This window comes from Caretta caretta, chromosome 13, assembly GCF_965140235.1.
Source record: "Caretta caretta isolate rCarCar2 chromosome 13, rCarCar1.hap1, whole genome shotgun sequence".
In the NCBI taxonomy this organism is placed as follows: domain Eukaryota; kingdom Metazoa; phylum Chordata; order Testudines; family Cheloniidae; genus Caretta; species Caretta caretta.
In genome coordinates, this window is record NC_134218.1 from 15,563,538 (window position 1) to 15,580,392 (window position 16,855).

General features: G+C 42.3%; 1 protein-coding gene across 2 annotated transcripts in view; it reads left to right on the forward strand.

The window, feature by feature from the left end:
- The window catches only part of ATP9A (ATPase phospholipid transporting 9A (putative)), an 89,548-nt gene that overhangs the window by 41,023 nt on the left and 31,670 nt on the right, over positions 1 to 16,855 (forward strand). Inside the window, exons 10-14 of one of the 2 annotated variants that reach the window (XM_048820115.2) lie at positions 1,952 to 2,028; positions 3,569 to 3,729; positions 4,303 to 4,445; positions 6,391 to 6,503; positions 11,064 to 11,273. In XM_048820115.2, the coding sequence (XP_048676072.1) occupies positions 1,952 to 2,028; positions 3,569 to 3,729; positions 4,303 to 4,445; positions 6,391 to 6,503; positions 11,064 to 11,273 (704 nt within the window). Of the gene's footprint in view, positions 1 to 1,951; positions 2,029 to 3,568; positions 3,730 to 4,302; positions 4,446 to 6,390; positions 6,504 to 11,060; positions 11,274 to 16,855 lie in introns of both variants that reach the window. The other variant, XM_048820114.2, reaches the window with a different exon arrangement.

Below are 16,855 nucleotides of genomic sequence, written 5' to 3' on the forward strand. Positions count from 1 at the left end.
AGTTTAATCAGGAATATTTGTCACTACAAATATACGGATTCATGGCCTGCGTAATTTATCCATACAGTGTAGTAGGAAGGCCATCAAAAGAATATTGCGCTAACTATTGCAGATCAGCTTAGCCTTCTTTATTATGATGCTCCCCTTATTGAAGGTGCAGAGTTGTGTGTGATGAATGTCTTATTGCATGCCCTGTATGGAACATGGTGTTGTGATAATCATTCTGTCATCCGTAGTCTGTTACATTCCACACAGCCCTTAGCACAGTGGTCCCCAAACTTTTTACCTCGTGCCCTCCGCCTACCCCGGAGCCAGTGCTGGGAGCGGGGCCAGGGCTCTGAGAGGTGGGGACTCCGACAGAGGTAAGGGGGCAGACGTTGGAGCCACACCTAGGGGGCGGGGCCAGGGGTCGAGGTCGACATCCAGGGTTTCGGGTGCAAGGCTGGCAGTAAGGGCTGGCAACCGGGTCCCGGGCATGAGGCTGGCAGCAAGGGCTGACAGCCGGGGTCCCAGGCCGGCAGCCAGAGCCAAGGCCAGGAACAGAGTTGGGTGGTGTGCTCCCCCCCCCACCTCCCCACATTCGAGGCTGGCCTGGGCCCCAGCTGCGTCCCCCTGAATATTTCTCTGGGCCCCACAGTTTGGGGACCTCTGCCTTAGCACTACAAAGTAAGTCTTGGACAAGCAGCACACTGAGGGAGAGAACCACATTGGAGTCATGGATTTGCATGAATGTCCTCTGTGCATCTAACATGTACAAAATATCTTTAAAAATATAGGCCCTAACAGCTGTTTATATGCCCTGCACAACTTGTTTGTGCAGGTATATGAACGTGTGAGAAGATTATCAAGGTGAATATATATCCATAGGTGCATAAATTTATCATTAAATCTGTTACCTTATTACTTGCCCTGTGAGAGAGGCATAATTCCGCAACCTTTATGAGACAGGAAGAGGAAGCCATCAAGGCTCATGGTCATGTGTCGAACACATTGGATTGCACAGTCCTGTTTCACTGAAATTGCCATCAGGGCTACAGTGACTTCAGACTTGTGAAGTGCACCAGTTAAAGATGTTCGAGTGCTTCTAGGGCCAGAATTAAAATGTAACTGCATGCATTTGATCAACATTCTCCCAAAATTATGGAAGCACTAACTGGATATGAGTCCTTGGGGTGTCTGTCCTACTAAGTATTCCATCACCCACAGGAGCTTAGTGCTGGGGTAGAAATGTGCAATACTGACATGTTGCAAAATGTATGCAATACTGACATTCTGCAACTAGATAACCACGTTGCTGTTTAAATGCTGTATTATATTTCCATTAGCTAGCAGTGATGGCCACTAGAATGAAGTGGCTGTTTTATGCTTTTCGAGGACAATAGTAAGGCTTAAACAGTTTGTAGCCTCTAGGGCCGGCAACCTAAGCAACAGTACAACTTTGTGGTGGCAATTGGTGGTGGTGAACCGAAACCCCTGCTTTTCAACTCCTTTGATTGCAACAGGGTGGGAATTCACACCAAGAGTTTAAGGGAGGAAAATGGGAGAAGGGGGTATCTTATCCTTTTAGGCACTATAGTAGATTAATTTATGTTGCCTTATCTAAAGGTTAATTGCACAGACGATAATTAAGAGTGCTGTGTCCAGCTTCAAGCATTGGCATTTGTAGGAGGGAGATATTCTGAATATAAAAATCAGTCTCCGTTTCTCCACCCTTCCAATTTATATCCCATGTATTTGAATCAGTTGATTTGATTTTTTTTGTTTTTGGGGGGGGGGGTGCTCTCCATGCTTTCTAAAATTAATCTACTAAAAACGTGCCTGCACATTGAGTCCGTGGATAAAATAAACCTTTAAGAACAAGCATCATCCCAACCATTTTTTTTAAAAAAAGCGCCATTATTTAACCTGTTCATCCCAGAATAATATATATCGTGTTTTTTATTTCATTTAGGCACAGTTGTGGGAGTTGTTCTTTACACAGGGAGGGAACTGCGCAGTGTCATGAACACTTCAAATCCACGAAGTAAGGTACAGTGTTTAGCCGTTGGTGTACAATAGTAGACAGTTGGGCCACCATAGTACCATGGATCTCAACCTGTGGGTTGTAAACTCATTCCCACTCCTGATGTTTGACTAAGCTGATTTTCTAGGTTCTTAGTAATCAGTTCTCCTCAGATACGAGAAATAGTGTAAATTCATTACCCCAGTTCCTATGGCACTGCCTTTGCGTCACCCATGGACTCCTTATTTCTTCTAAAGCACCATGTGAACCGAGATTGTTTATGGGGTGCATCTGACGATAACTAGTTGAGGGAGAGTTAGCATACAATCACCACATTAAAGAGGCTGAGAATCTCTGATCTAGCCCAGTATTCTATCTCTTGCAGATACATACGCCCATGGGTGTAGTTTGTTGGGGGGGGGGCGGCAGAGGGGTCATTGCTCCCCCTCAAACTGCAAGCCTTGGGCAGGTGGGCAATTGCCCATCCCCACCACACTCAGCCCCATTGGCCTGACTGGACCTGCCCCTGCAAACTTTGCGTACACCTGCTGTTTCAGAGAAAAATGAAACATTATCAATGGGGGCAACCATGTAAAGGTTCATCATGGAGATACTGTTGAGTTTCTGTCTCTTACACAGCAAACATCTAACCAAGGTGTAAACTGGGCAGCATCAGCTGAATAGTGATTTACTTCCAGTGTGCAATTAAGGATACTCCTCATAGGTGGTCTCTTCCTGTCTTACTTTCTCAGGCCTGGTCTACAAGTGGTTTTTGGTACCAGAATAGTGATGTACGTTAGGGGTACGAATCGTTATTTATCAGTAATTATATTGGTACAACCCCTAGTGTTCGCTCAGTTGTAGTGGCTTGGCTTATTGTGCAGGATTAAGCTCTACTAGTATAAGTACATTTATACCAGTGTAACTGGATCCACGCTAGCTTTAACTATAAAGATATAATTGAAATTGTCTACACACAATCTTGTATGATGTCCCTTAGCTAAGTTTAGTTCTGTGGATGTTAGTGGCCAGTTGCTGACGGTATGAGGTGTCTCAGATCTCTTCACCCAAGTGCTAACCGAGTTGATCTCTTCTAAATACCGTGGTTTTTTTTTTAAAAGGCCGCTTGCATTAGAAAGTGGCAGCAGCAGGTGTGTAGAACTCCAGTGCTTATGACACTGTAACTCCAAAGGCTTGGAAGCATGAAGGTTGAGTTGGGGAAAGTGTTGCTTTGAAATGCAAAACAGTACAGGGATTTAAATGAAGAGATGAAAATGTGTCTGGGGATGAACGTCTTGGAACGGCCAGTTGATTTGAAACTAATGCTTAATCTCGCTCTTGCTGTTTTTAATTTTGTGCGGGTCCCCACCCCTGTAGTCTCTAGAGCTCTGTTTCGTTTCTTGCATTCATTTCTTCTGCATTGGAAATGTACGCATCAGTCCCATTAGCTCTTTGGGTGCATGCACACTCGAAGGCATGATGGCAGCTCATGCCAAATATGAGAACACTACATGGATTAATCTCTCGATTTTACACTGTGGAAAATATTTTATTTTATTTGCTTAGATTGGCCTATTTGACTTGGAAGTGAACTGCCTCACCAAAATCTTGTTTGGAGCCCTTGTGGTGGTCTCGCTTGTCATGGTGGCCCTCCAGCATTTCGCAGGCCGCTGGTATCTTCAGATCATACGATTCCTCCTCCTGTTTTCAAACATCATTCCTATTAGGTAAGCCAATCAATTAACCCTTCCCAGCAAAATGTATTAGCCTTCTACTCTGCCACACTTTAACATACACATCTAGAATTTTACAATAGTGGACTTTCTTGTGAGGTCTCCAGAAATGAGGGATTAGAAATGCCTATTGCAGGGACAGCCTCTCTTGCTCTATAGGCGTCCTGTTTCCCTGAAGAGAGGTGAGCAAAAATGAAGGGGGTGAGGGGAAGAAAGCAAACCACCGCGATTTTTAATTTTTTTTTTTAACCTCTGGTTTTTTGGTTGTTGATCATTTTGTTCCTCTTAGATGGTGTGTCCATCTTCCATTCACAGTGTATCTTTTTTGCTTAGCAACTTCGAACTTCTCATTGCTGTCACAGGAGCTAATACATGGTTCTCCCTCAACACTTTCTTGTGCTGATCAATTCTAATATGGAAGTCTCATCCTTTTATTACAGCACGTTCCTGTGGTAGCTCATGATGTTTGTCCAAAGGTTTATAGCAAATTTATTATCCCCATACTTTGGGGACAATCTCAGATGATATTTTTTTTTAGCCCTTTTGTTCTTTTTTTCCCCAACATAGCTTACGTGTGAACCTGGATATGGGGAAAATAGTCTACAGCTGGATGATCCGTAGGGATTCCAAAATTCCTGGGACAGTGGTTCGATCCAGCACTATTCCAGAGCAGCTCGGACGGATATCCTATTTACTTACAGACAAAACAGGTATGCAGGTAAATGAGTTATCAGGAGTTTTGGTGTAGGCAAAAGCGTGAAGGAGGTCTTTGGGTAACATTTTCTTTGAATAGTCAAATAAGTTAATATACGTTCTTCTTTGATGGGGTAGGAAAATGTAACACAGTGGTCTCCAACCTTTTTACAAGATCATTTTTTGAATTTAAGTGCAACCCAGGATCTACCCCACCCTTTCCCTGTGGCCCTGCCCCTTCACCAAAGCCGTGCCCACTCCATCCCCTCCTCCACCACCCCCCCCAATCGCTCGCTCTCCAACGTCCTCACTCACTTTCACTGGGCTGGGGTAGGGGGTTGAGGTTCGGGAAGGGGTGCAGGCTCTGGGCTGGGGCTGATGGGTTCGGAGTGTGGGAGAGTACTCCGGGCTGGGGCAGAGTGTTGGGGTGCAGGAGGGGGTACAGGGTGCTGGCTGTGGGAGGGGGCTCAGTGCTGGGGCAGGGGTTTAGGGTATAGGCAGTTGGCTCTGGGAGGGGACTCAGGGCTGGGGTGCAGGCTCCTGCCAGGGGGCACTTATCTCGGGCAGCTCCTGGTTGGCGGTGCAGCAGGGCTAAGGAAGGGGCCAACGCGCTCCTGAAGCCCCTGGGAGGGGCATGTGGCTCCATAGGCACTACCCATCTCTGCAGGCACCGCCCCCGCAACTCCCATTGACCACAGCTTCCTATTCCCAGACAATGAGAGCTGCAGGGGTGGTGTCTGCAGAGAGGGGCAGCGCGTGGAGATCCTGCCTCAGGCTGCGGGGGCGTGCTGGCCACTTCTGGGAGCAGTGTGGGGCCAGGGCAGGCAGGGAGCCTGCCTTAGCGGCTGCGCAGCTAGAGATCCCTATCGACTGGTAGTCTCCAGGATCGACCAGTCGATCGCGATCGACCAGTTGGTGACCACTGATATAACGTATCTTCTTTTCTAACCGGGATTTCCTTTTAGAAAATGTGGTTCAGTATAAACAATGTTTTGAATCTCCATGTTGTTCTCACATATAATAGAGCCCTTCCTTAATGAGGGGGTGTGCACAGAAACGGGCAAGAGACCCGAATGATTTTTCACCCCTTATGGTTTATTGTGTGTTTTTCTCACCATCACTCACTTCTGTCAGTCTTTAGTCCCTGTTCTGTGAGCTAGAGGGAATGGAATAACTTCCTTCTTCCTTTTTTTTTTTTTTTTAAATACGCTTATTTTCAGTTTGGAAGTTGGACAGAAATATACAAAATAAAGTTCTGTTAGTTTTCTTTTTCTTTTTCCAGTTTTTCTCCCCAGAATGAAAAACTGAAAAAACTTTTTTTTTTGGCTTGAAACACAGTGTTTTGATTTGTGAAATAAAATTTACCTTTTCAAAATGAAACTTTAAATCAACATTTCCAGTTTTTGTGGCTTTTATTTATTTTGGTGAAGTTTTGGTGCCTTGAAAATGCATTGTTTAGCGAGCAGTAAATTTGCCAAATACATTTTGCCCAGCTCTGCAGACAACCCTTCTTTAGGAACAGAAACCAGTCACCTGCCATCATTCCAGCTTTTATTGTCACAGAACCTTCACGACTCTGGTCGAGGACAACAAAAGGCCTTAGTTAATAATCAAGGGCCAGATTCTGGGATGTCATCCCAGACCCATTTAAGTCAATGGGTAAACTGAAATTGACTTCAGTGGGGTCAGGATTTCACACTGATACTCTTATCTCACTAAGCAGTAAGTTACTTGGTGAATAGTCTCATTTTAAGGGAGCTCCTAGCCACTCCCTGCAAGAATCTACCCACAAATTATTAAGCTTGAAGCTGCACTAGTAGCTTATTATAGTGACTAGGTAAACATCTGTGCTCCCATCTCATCCTTTCTCTCTTTGTTGGGAAGAGCAGGGAATAGGGTTTGACTGGAAAATAAGTATCTGCCATGGCTTGGACGTGGCCTATAATGCTGCTTCTGTTACAGGAACTCTCACACAGAATGAGATGGTTTTTAAACGGCTTCACCTTGGGACAGTAGCCTATGGACTGGACTCCATGGATGAAGTGCAGAGCCATATATTTAGTATATATACGCAGGTAAAGTAAAGTCTGATTAACTTAACTCTTAGTTTGACAGGTCATTGGGCTGTTCATAAAGGGATCCTGACTACATAGCTCAAATTTTCAGTAAAACATATAGGCAGCTGCATGATTAATATGTATATATGTATAATTACCATACATACCAGCCGTGGCTGAAAAAAAAAAATCCTGACATTTCCGAGTTCTATCCAGAGATCACGAGTGAGGCTTAATTTTACTTAGAAATCACTGTCAACCCTCAGTGGCCAGGGCTCCCCACTGTCAGCCCCGCAGCCAGGGTTCCCCTGCCAATCTGGGAAGTGGGAGAGGGGACCCCACTGCAGTCCCTTCCCTTTCCCCCTCCTTCTCCCCCCCCCCCCCCCCGGGCTGCAGCCTGGTGAAGGTGAAGAACCTTAAGAGGAGCATAGGTGAGGCTGGGAGGGCTGAACTATGGTCTGGGGCCTGCAGTGGGGCTGAAGTGAGGCGGGAGGGGGCTGGTGGGGTGGGAGGGCTATATTGATCTGAGCAGATGGGGTGAGTGCTGGGAGGGTGAACTGAGTGCAGTGGGGGTTGATGGGGGCTGTGGGACTGAACTGAGGGGGAGTTGAATTGAGGGGGTTGGGTTGGGACACAACTGATGAGGGACTGTGGGACAGGACTAATTGCTGGGCAGGAGAGTGGCAGATATGGGGGTGAGAGCTCCTGCAGCAGGGGCCAAAATCACCTTATCCAGTATATGTGGGAGTGGGCAACACTAATTGTCATATGTACACACCCTGGGGATGGCCAGTATGCGTTCAAAAATCAAGAGACTGACCTAAAAACACAATGCAATCTGTTTAAAAAAGCTCATGAATTTTGGGCCAGTCTCATGATTTTTGATCTCTTGTCGTTGGTAATACTGCATACAGTACAGTATCAGAAGTTTCCTGGGAATGTTTATGGTCCAAACCAAATATCCACTTTTCAAAACTGGCTACAACTTGGAAAGTTCTTCCACAGCGTTCTGTATCTTTTCAAAATTGTGTAAAATCATAGTTCAGGCTGATATAACAGTAATTTGTACTTTTGAAACTTGGCCAATTTTTCTCAACTTTAAATACCTAAAATCTCCAGGTAAATCACATGAGTAAGTACAGTATTTGACTTACAAAGCAAGGCCATCCTAGATGAACACCTGTCAGGGATGGTCTAGATAATACTTTGTCGTGTCATGAGTGCAGGGGACTGGACTAGATGATCTCTCAAGGTCCCTTCCAGTCCTATGTTTCTATGATAATGGGAGATTTTCCCTTAGCATTCCTTCTCTATGGTAGTGAACAATCTTGATCTTCTTTGTTTATATGCTTGCGCTCTTTTGGTTCAGTTTTGTATAACAAATAGACATCTTTTGAACTGTAAGGGTGAGAAAACTATATTTCCTGACTCGTGCTCTGACTTGTAATTTCCTTTGTCATTCTCGTAAATTGGGTAAAGCTACCAAAGGACCCTAGCAGTCACTCCTGCAACTTCCTGTGAAGAAAAAGTAATGACCACAGCTGTGCCTACATATATCATGAAGGGCACATCCAAAACCATCAGCACCAATCCATGAAGTATGAACACATATCCTGTTGTCCTAGATTTGGGATTCATAATTCATTACAATCCTTTACAAATCCTCTTCGCAATAGAATGCTTTGAGCCTTCAATTATTATTTGAAATTTGTTTACATTTTAGTATTTTTTTCTGTCTCTTTTAAAGGGAAATGGTCCAGTAAAAATCAGACTTAAAAAGAACTTCCTCCCCTAAAACAAGTGAAAGTACTTTTTTAAAAAAAAATTTTTTTTAATCCAAACTTAGTGAAATGCAAAAGGTTGATCAATTTAACATTTTGGTGCATGTAATAGTGGTAGGCTCCTAGGACTGCATTGCACACATTGCAGCACAATGGTTAAATTCAATGAAAACACCTGTTCATTGAGAATTAAAATAACTAAACGTCACTCTTTATGCTAATGAGGGGCTTGATGATTTTTCATATCAAACATGTCATACCTTTTCCCCGAAAACAGGATGAATTTCTACTGCACTAGCCCAGCAGGTTAATTACCCTTGAAAAAATGTTTAACCCTTGGGAAGTCATCAATAGTTAATGTTTTCGGTTGTCTTTTAACACTGTTTAGATTAATAGTAATTTAGTCATCAGTAAAATGGGTTTTTTAAATTTTTTAAAATTTGTTCTTAACAAGCAGCTTTCTCTCCAACCATTAGACCCTCCTGCAGCTAGAAATAGTTTTGCAGTGGCTTATTCATGATCAGAAGTCTCTGTCTTTAGTGACTGCTCTGTTCCTCATTTGTAAAATGCGACCCTGCAGGTTCAGTCAATAGAATTTGGCAGCAGATGGGTGGGTCATTGTACAATGGGGTCTTACTGTCAAACACTTGTATTTCTTTTTGGTTATGGAGTCACTTCACATAAGACAGTGTATATGCCAAGGGACTAACATTCTCCCCAAAACAAAATGCCGAGTGCAGTAATTTGCTTCTTTGCATATCACATCTCCTTACATTTTGACCTAAGGTATTTTAGAACCAACTGAATGCACAAACCTCCCAAAGTTAAAATATGAAGCATGCATTCTGCATGCAAAAAAAAAGACAAAAACTGCAGTGTAAAATAGGACTCTTCTCCTTGGGGTACGTCTATATAGCAGCTGAGAGCGTGCTTCCCAGCATGGGTAGACAGTCATGCGCTAGCTCTTCTTGAGCTAGCATGACAAAAATAACAGTGTGGCCATGGTGACATGGGCGGTGGCTCTGGCTAGCTCTCAGAGTACAAACCCACCTGACCCCTGGGTAGTACTCTGATGCCTAGCCCAAGTCGTTGTCCGTGCTGCTATGGACACACTGCTATTTTTAGTGCAGTAGCTTGAGCAGAGCTATTGCATATCTGTCTGTCTGAGCTGGGAAGCATGCTCCCGGCTGCTGTGTAGACATACCATTGAAGTGTGCTGTATGGTTGTAGAGGAGCTGTTCTGCTCTTTCTTGAATCTGAAAATCTCCTTTCTGTGATTCAGCTGGCCTTTGTACAAACTGTCAAGCAAAGCCCCTATTCTCCCTCCCAGGCCAATGGATATTTGGCATTTTGAGCTGTCTCTTCGTGAGATATCCACTGGTGTGTGTGCCTCAGGTATAATGTGTTTTGTTTGTTTCTTTTGCCTCTCAGGTATAGTTGCACACCTGGCATTCTCAAACACCTCAGAATCTTTATGTGCATATTAGTAGGTGCGGCTTTCAACTGCTGACTGCCTTAGCCACCTACCTGCCTTTTGTTCTTTGGCTTTCACAGCCATTTTGGCATCTGATCTCTGTCAGACATTGAGAGCTGCTAGTCAGTCTGAACTGCCAGATACTTCCTGTCTATAAACATTTCTCTGTGATCAGGCTACACCTGTTCAGGCACCATCTCAGTCTGAGAGGTGAAGAAACTTGACTAGTGGTAAATTACTTCCTAAAGCATCCAGTATTAATCAGGACAGGGTACTAGACTTAATGGATGAATGGTTGAGTACTGTATGTGACTCTAAGTGTGGTTGAACCAAGGACTTCACTATTCCTATTGATTTTATGTGGAATGCACCCTAATATCAGGGTGATGGGTAGCAGTTTAAAACCCACAGATAGATTTTAGGTTTATTAGAGACTCAAATTTTGAAGATAGCATTTAATTTTTAAAATATAAGAATATATATATGTATTATAAGATTTATGGAAGTTCAGCACACAAGTTTAGCACAGAAATTTTGTAGAATTAAGATACTTTATAATTAGAAGCATTTGCTAGTAATGATTCATTTAAATTGTAGTTCTTCATTGCTCTTATTTTTACCATGCTATGCCCTTTGACCTGGAAGTGAAACTTTTGTCCTCTTGACATTAAAGGTTAACAGAACAGGAAACTGGATCACTAGGTCTCCTCTTTGTGACCAGCATACTTTAGTAATTGTGTAATTACCAGAGGAGTCTGATTCTGATACTAAAAATAGTATTAAAAATTAAATGAACTTAATTTAAGTTTCTCGTTCCATGTGAGCCCATCTGTTTTCTGTTTTCAGCAATCGTGTTCATGCGTATGAAAGCCATTCATTCTCAAGCATAAAAACCACTGGGTCTTTTGCTGACCAAAATGTGATTTCAGCGGAACACACAACCTGGTGATTTTGGGGGAACATTTTTATCCACTAAGCTTGTGTAGTGATTTGGTGGATCAGCAACAAATGACCCTTTTCATTCAAGCTGTGCTGAAAACTCTTGGACAAATATCTTAGGGAGTTATTTTTTCATTTCATCTCTAATTAAGTAAATCTAACTTCATTTAGCTGCATATAACTGGGAAGTGGTCTCAGTTATTCCCATGATAACACATACAAAGAAGATGCCCCAGTCAAAAACATATCCCAAGTTAGTGGAGGTGTGAGTCCATGCAAATAGTATGTGTATGGTTATAACAGAAGCAAGATCCTTAATGATACTCTATTTATTCCTGCTTTTCAAAACTGTCTACGCTTTCTTTTCTCCTTTCTCGTTAGCAGTCACAAGACCCTCCTGCTTTAAAAGGCCCCACCCTGGCCACCAAAGTACGTAAAACCATGAGTAGCCGTGTTCACGAGGCTGTGAAAGCGATTGCCCTCTGCCACAACGTGACACCAGTGTATGAGTCTAATGGTGTGACAGATCAGGCTGAAGCTGAGAGACATTATGAAGACTCCTGCAGGGTGTACCAGGCTTCCAGTCCTGACGAGGTGAGATTTCCTTTTTTCCCACCCTCTTCTCCCTCACCTCCATGTTTTTAAGGGTTTGAAATAGGCAATATCTGAAGGAAGCCTCTCTGAAATGGAAGAGCTCGGTGTCAAACCATCAGTGCTAACTAATAATTGCTAATAGAGCATCCTCACGATGAATTATGTCATTGTCACATTAACATACATCTCTACCCCGATATAACACGACCCGATATAACACAAATTCGGATATAACGCGGTAAAGCAGCGCTCTGGGAGGCGGGGCTGCATGCTCTGGCAGATCAGCGCGTCAGCGTGTCTGGCTCCAAAATGCTGCTCTGAGCAGCGTGTTAAGGGTGCCGGGCCGGGACCGAGGGGTTGGAAAAGGAGCAGAGGGTCTTGGGGGGTGGTCAGGGGACAGGGAGCAGGGCGGATTGGATCGTTCGGAGGTTCTGGGGGCGGGGCGGTCAGGGGATGGGGGCGTTGGATAGGGTGTGGGAGTCCCGGGGGGCCTCTCAGGGGGCAGGGGTGTGGATGGGGTCGGGGGACAGGGAGCAGGCAGGGGGGTTGGATGGATCAGGGGTTCTGAGGGGTCAGTCAGGGGGTGGGAAGTGACTATTAAGAATGGAAATGCTCGAGGCCAAAGCAAGTTCGATATAACGCGGTTTCACCTATAACACGATAAGATTTTTTGGCTCCCAAGGACCGCTTTATATCAACGTAGAGGTGTATTTGAAAATAAGTCTGTCACTTCTATTAAGAAAAAGCATAATCAAAAACTCTTTACTATAGGAATGAATAGGAAAATAATGTAAGTGCTACGTGTCAAACAATAAATATTTTAGAAGTGGAACAAACCCTCCCTCTTTGCTTATATATTAAACCAATTTTATGTATATTTAGCAAGGTGAACCACAGCTCATCTTTAATTAAAGGCAAGCCTATTCTAGTCAAGTCAAGGGGTCAGACTGTCTAGGCAGTTATGGGACAAAGGAAGCATAGACTGACCGCAAATGCCCAGCAAAGAATTCTTCTGTCATAGAGGAACTCGCTGCTGGTGCAAAGGGCCAGATCTGGCACAGATACCTGCAGTCCCCCACCTCTATGGGTATGTCTAAACTGCAATAAAAGACCCATAGCTGGCCTAGGTCAGCTGACTCAGGCTCATGGGGCTCGAGCTATGAGGCTATAAAAGTAGAGTGGAGGAGGGTCTCCAATCTGAGCCTGAACTTTACACTGCTATTTTTAGCCCCAGAGCCCAATCCCCTGCCCCCCCCAGCCCAAATCAGCTTTTGTTTGAATAATTACACTTGCCCATATCTGCTAGAAGACTGAAAATTTGAAATTTTTCTTAGAAATTCCATTGATGATGTGTAGATCGTTGGCAGTATTTGAACGTTTTTTTTTTTCTTATTGCTTTACATAAACAGTTTTTCACTCTTAACATTATAAGACTAGCTAGGTTTCCTAAAGGTGGTGTTAAAGGTGAGGAGCTGTTCATATAAGAAAATTTTTAAATCCTTCAAATATCCAGAGTTCTAAGATTATTCTAGTAAGGTACAACCTCAAAAGATTGTGCTGACGACTTGCCCTACGTTGCACATACTTTTAAAATATTTCCTATGATTACGCACTCAGATAGACCATGATCTCCTTTCAAGAGGACAAAAGGTTTCCTAGCCCCCAGTATAGGATCATTTTAAGTACATTCTTTTGTAAACAAAATTCTTGTGCTCGTGGTGACAAAAAGGGTATTTGTGTCTTCATGGTGCTTGGAGTGAACAGGCATTGTGCAAATACTGCTTCCGAGCTGTACTTTTTTTCTGTATTTTGCTTACCTGGGTTTCTCCTTGAAGTGTTGCTCTCGCCAATAAAGCAGTTTTACAGAAGTAAGTGCCTTTGCGTTGAAATTGGATCCGAACAATTTCCAGATGTTAATTTTTGTGGTCCGTATTTGAGGCTGTTTCCTAGTGAATTTATTGGCTATTTACATTCATAGCCTCTGTTTCTTTACCTACATGCCCGTATAGTCTCAGTGAAGTTTGACATATTTCCAATTGTAATTGTAACTCCTGCTTTAAATTTTTTTGCAACTAATGTGGCTGTAATACATGGTATTTTTATATTGTAACTTTATAACTAATCTCTCTGAAATTATACTTTTGTCTACATTGTTTTCCTTGCAATGATTTGAACTGTGAATTACAAGTGGTTTCAGAAATTAGATATGCTTTACTGAAGACATCTTGTCTGTAGGTCTCAAGAGTACAAATATCAGTCAGACATCTACTATGTGTCTCACAATAGGGGGTACTAAATATGAAACCAGCGCTAGTTAAACCCTTCAGGAAAGTGTGATACTGTTAAATAGCATTCATGGATTCCTAGAGGGAAAGTCTTTAACAAGCATCTAAAGCCTACTTTGAAATTCTATATCAATAAAATATTAGCATGTCAGGAGAGGTCAGTTTATGAAATGAGTACAAAAACTTGTATTCTTCTTACTTTTGAACAGTAAGGGTAATTTCTACCAGTTGGAATAGGATTAATTTCCTGTAACAGAGAACAGGATTTCCTAAATTTGTTTCCTGTGCATATTCCCATTTAGAAGTCTTGAAGTATCTTTATTCAGATATCAGTTACAGCCTTGGGGCTCTTTGATTGTGTCCGTTGTAGCCATACAGTAACTAACAAGGGAAATGAAATAGATATAATCTGATCAGAGATAAGCGTGCCTGGGATTCTTGGGCAAACAATCTTTAACTCTGACAGCACTCCACAGCTTCCAGGACACGAAAGAGTGTGCTCCACTTGATTACTGCCATTGTCTGTGTTCCTAGGCAATCCAGTTGGGGACATTTGAAGAGCAACTAATAACAAGGATCAATTTGTCTCTCTTTAAAATGAAATTTGTTAATCAATATCCATTTCAGTGATGGCTTGAGTAATTTAATGACTGGCCAGAGAGTGATGTTTAGGGACATGGAATATAGAGTTGCACTAGCAATTCTGACTTACACTGCAGAGAAATATATCTAACATAGTATAGGCAAACAGAACAATATCCAGAGATTCCTAGAATGTAGTAATAAAGGTTTATTAGCTATTTTGGTTGCTGTTCAACACTGAGCGTGGAGGACTCTCTTGCTATGTTTCTCTCAGTGGTCTCGGGGTTCTCTGAAATCAGTTTTACTCTTGCTTGCTTTATATATAAATCACACACACACACACACAGTTAATTTCCCACCCACACTTATTTTCCAACTCAGATGCTTCTCTCAGACAGCATAACTGTGACTTGTAACACACATAACTGTAAGTTTAAATAGCGCAGTGTATGTCAGTTTCCTATCTTTGATTACTCTGAAAATGCACTCCTATGTCCAGTAAAACAGGGTGCCCAAAATCTGCATCGACGAAGGCCCTGTTGATGTTGACACTATTATTTATTTTCTTTATGGTAGTGCCAGGGCCCCATTGCACTAGGTGCTGTGTAAACCTATTAATTTTAATATTTTCAATTACAGCTAGTCAGCAAACTTCAAAAGTTTCAGTGAAAAATGTTTTTTGGGCAGAGGCAGGAATTCTGCGGCTTTTGGAGGTTGGAAAGTGGTGGTTTAAAAAGCCAGTGCCAATTCCCTTCCCCTTGAGTTGAGTACTGAAGGTCCAGGGTAGAGTTAAGAAGGGACAGAGGGGTTGGTCTGGGACCAGAAGGTGGGCGGAGACAGCAGCAGGAGGGAGGATCTGCTTCTTTCTTCTCTTGTGCAGGCTTCTTCTGGGTCCTAGTGCCCTAGGATTGTGTTGCACTCTGCACCACCTTGTGAGGCTTGTAAGGTCTTCACTCAGCTAATTTTTCATTTATGTTATATTCAGTTTTACATAGTACCCTAAGTGTAAACTTTTTTGGAAATTTAAATGCTTGTTGTCCTGAGATCTAACTTAAATGGCAGATCAAGAAAGAAAGGATCTATTTGGAGGGGGGAAGTGAGCCTACCTCAATAGCGGTACAACATATGGAAAATCGACACCTACTTCTCTGTAGTTTTTTAGTTTCCAGGAGATGCTGATATTAAATATGTGTAACTGAATTAGTGTGTTAAATGTAGGAGTAAAAGGAGTCCTCCGTCTCTGCCCGAGGTGCCGCAGAATTAAACCATCTGCAAAGCTCATAGGGAAATGATTCATAAATTGACTAAGAAAGTTTTCCTTGCAGTTGCAGGTATTATTGGATTTTTAAGGTCAGAAGACCACCATGATCATCTAATCTGACCTCCTATATAACACAGACCATAGAAGCCCACCCAGTAATTTCTGCATTAAGTCCATAACTTCTGTTTTGAGCTATAACATATCTTTCAGAAAGATATCAGTTTTGATTTAAAAACTTCATTTGATGGAGAATTCACCATGTCCTTAGGTATATCCTAGTGGTTAACTACTTGCTGTGTTTCAAGTGGTTTGTTTTAATTGCATTTTTTCTAGTCTGAATTGGTCTAGCTTCAGTTTCTAACCATTGGATTGCTTTATGCCTTTTTTTCTGCTAGAAATATGTATTTGGTAAATGGGTACAACTTGGCTTTTGAGCAGGTAGAATAGTGGAAGCAAATCACTGTTGGAGAAAATGTTCTGCCCCATCCCTAGAGGAATAGTTTGCAAAGTATGGGGAATCCTAGCAATCAGGAAACTTCTGGCAATGAAGTATACTTAAGTTTATTTATCACCAGGGATATTTATTTTAGCCTAGATTGAGAGCCAAATAGATATTTCTCCATTCCTTCTGTAAGAGACTTACACCTTGAATCTTGTCTTAATGGCAGTCCAGCCATTGATTTATTTCATTTTAATTGTGGAGTCCAAGATAACCTTGTTTATTATATCAATTCTTTTTATGGAATCAGTTATTGTAAATGTCCTGGTAAATCACATATGGATTTTGTATGTTGTGGGGTTTGTAACTCTCTTTATTTATTACTCATGGTAATTACTTTTCATTTTATGTAACATATGAAAACTTCAGTGATGCTATATTAGGGCATGGGTGGAAGTGAAGGGTTTAAAAAACAAACCAAGGCCTCTAAGGTACAAAATCTATTATTCTCTTCTTCTGATCAACAAGATACAAGCAAATTAATGGGTTTCAATATTTCTGACTAGCTGATTCCATGTAATTCTGGTCCTCTTATTCTTAACATATCTGCTTGTTGCACACTTTCCTTAGCAGCCCTGATGAAGCTTTTGTCCCCTATGAAAATTTTTTATAAAGCCTTTTTTTACCTCACTGCATGACGTTGACAGTCTAGAGTGAGTGGAGGAGACAGACCACCTCTTTCCTTTTTTCATAGTCCAAGTACGGTAACATTTCTCATCTAGTCCCTGTCTCCTGCATGAGAAAATCCAGGTATTTTAATAATTATTTTTCCATGAGACTCTTACTTGGCTGTGAAGGGAACAAGGAAGTTTAGGCCTTCAGACAACTGCAGATTTCAAACATGTAGCCAAATAAGCGTGAAGTGTTCTTTTCGGTCTGTGAGATTTCAGAGAGTGATACTAATGTAACATCGCACTGTGGAGATGGGATAGAGCAGGGGTGGCCAGCCCATGGC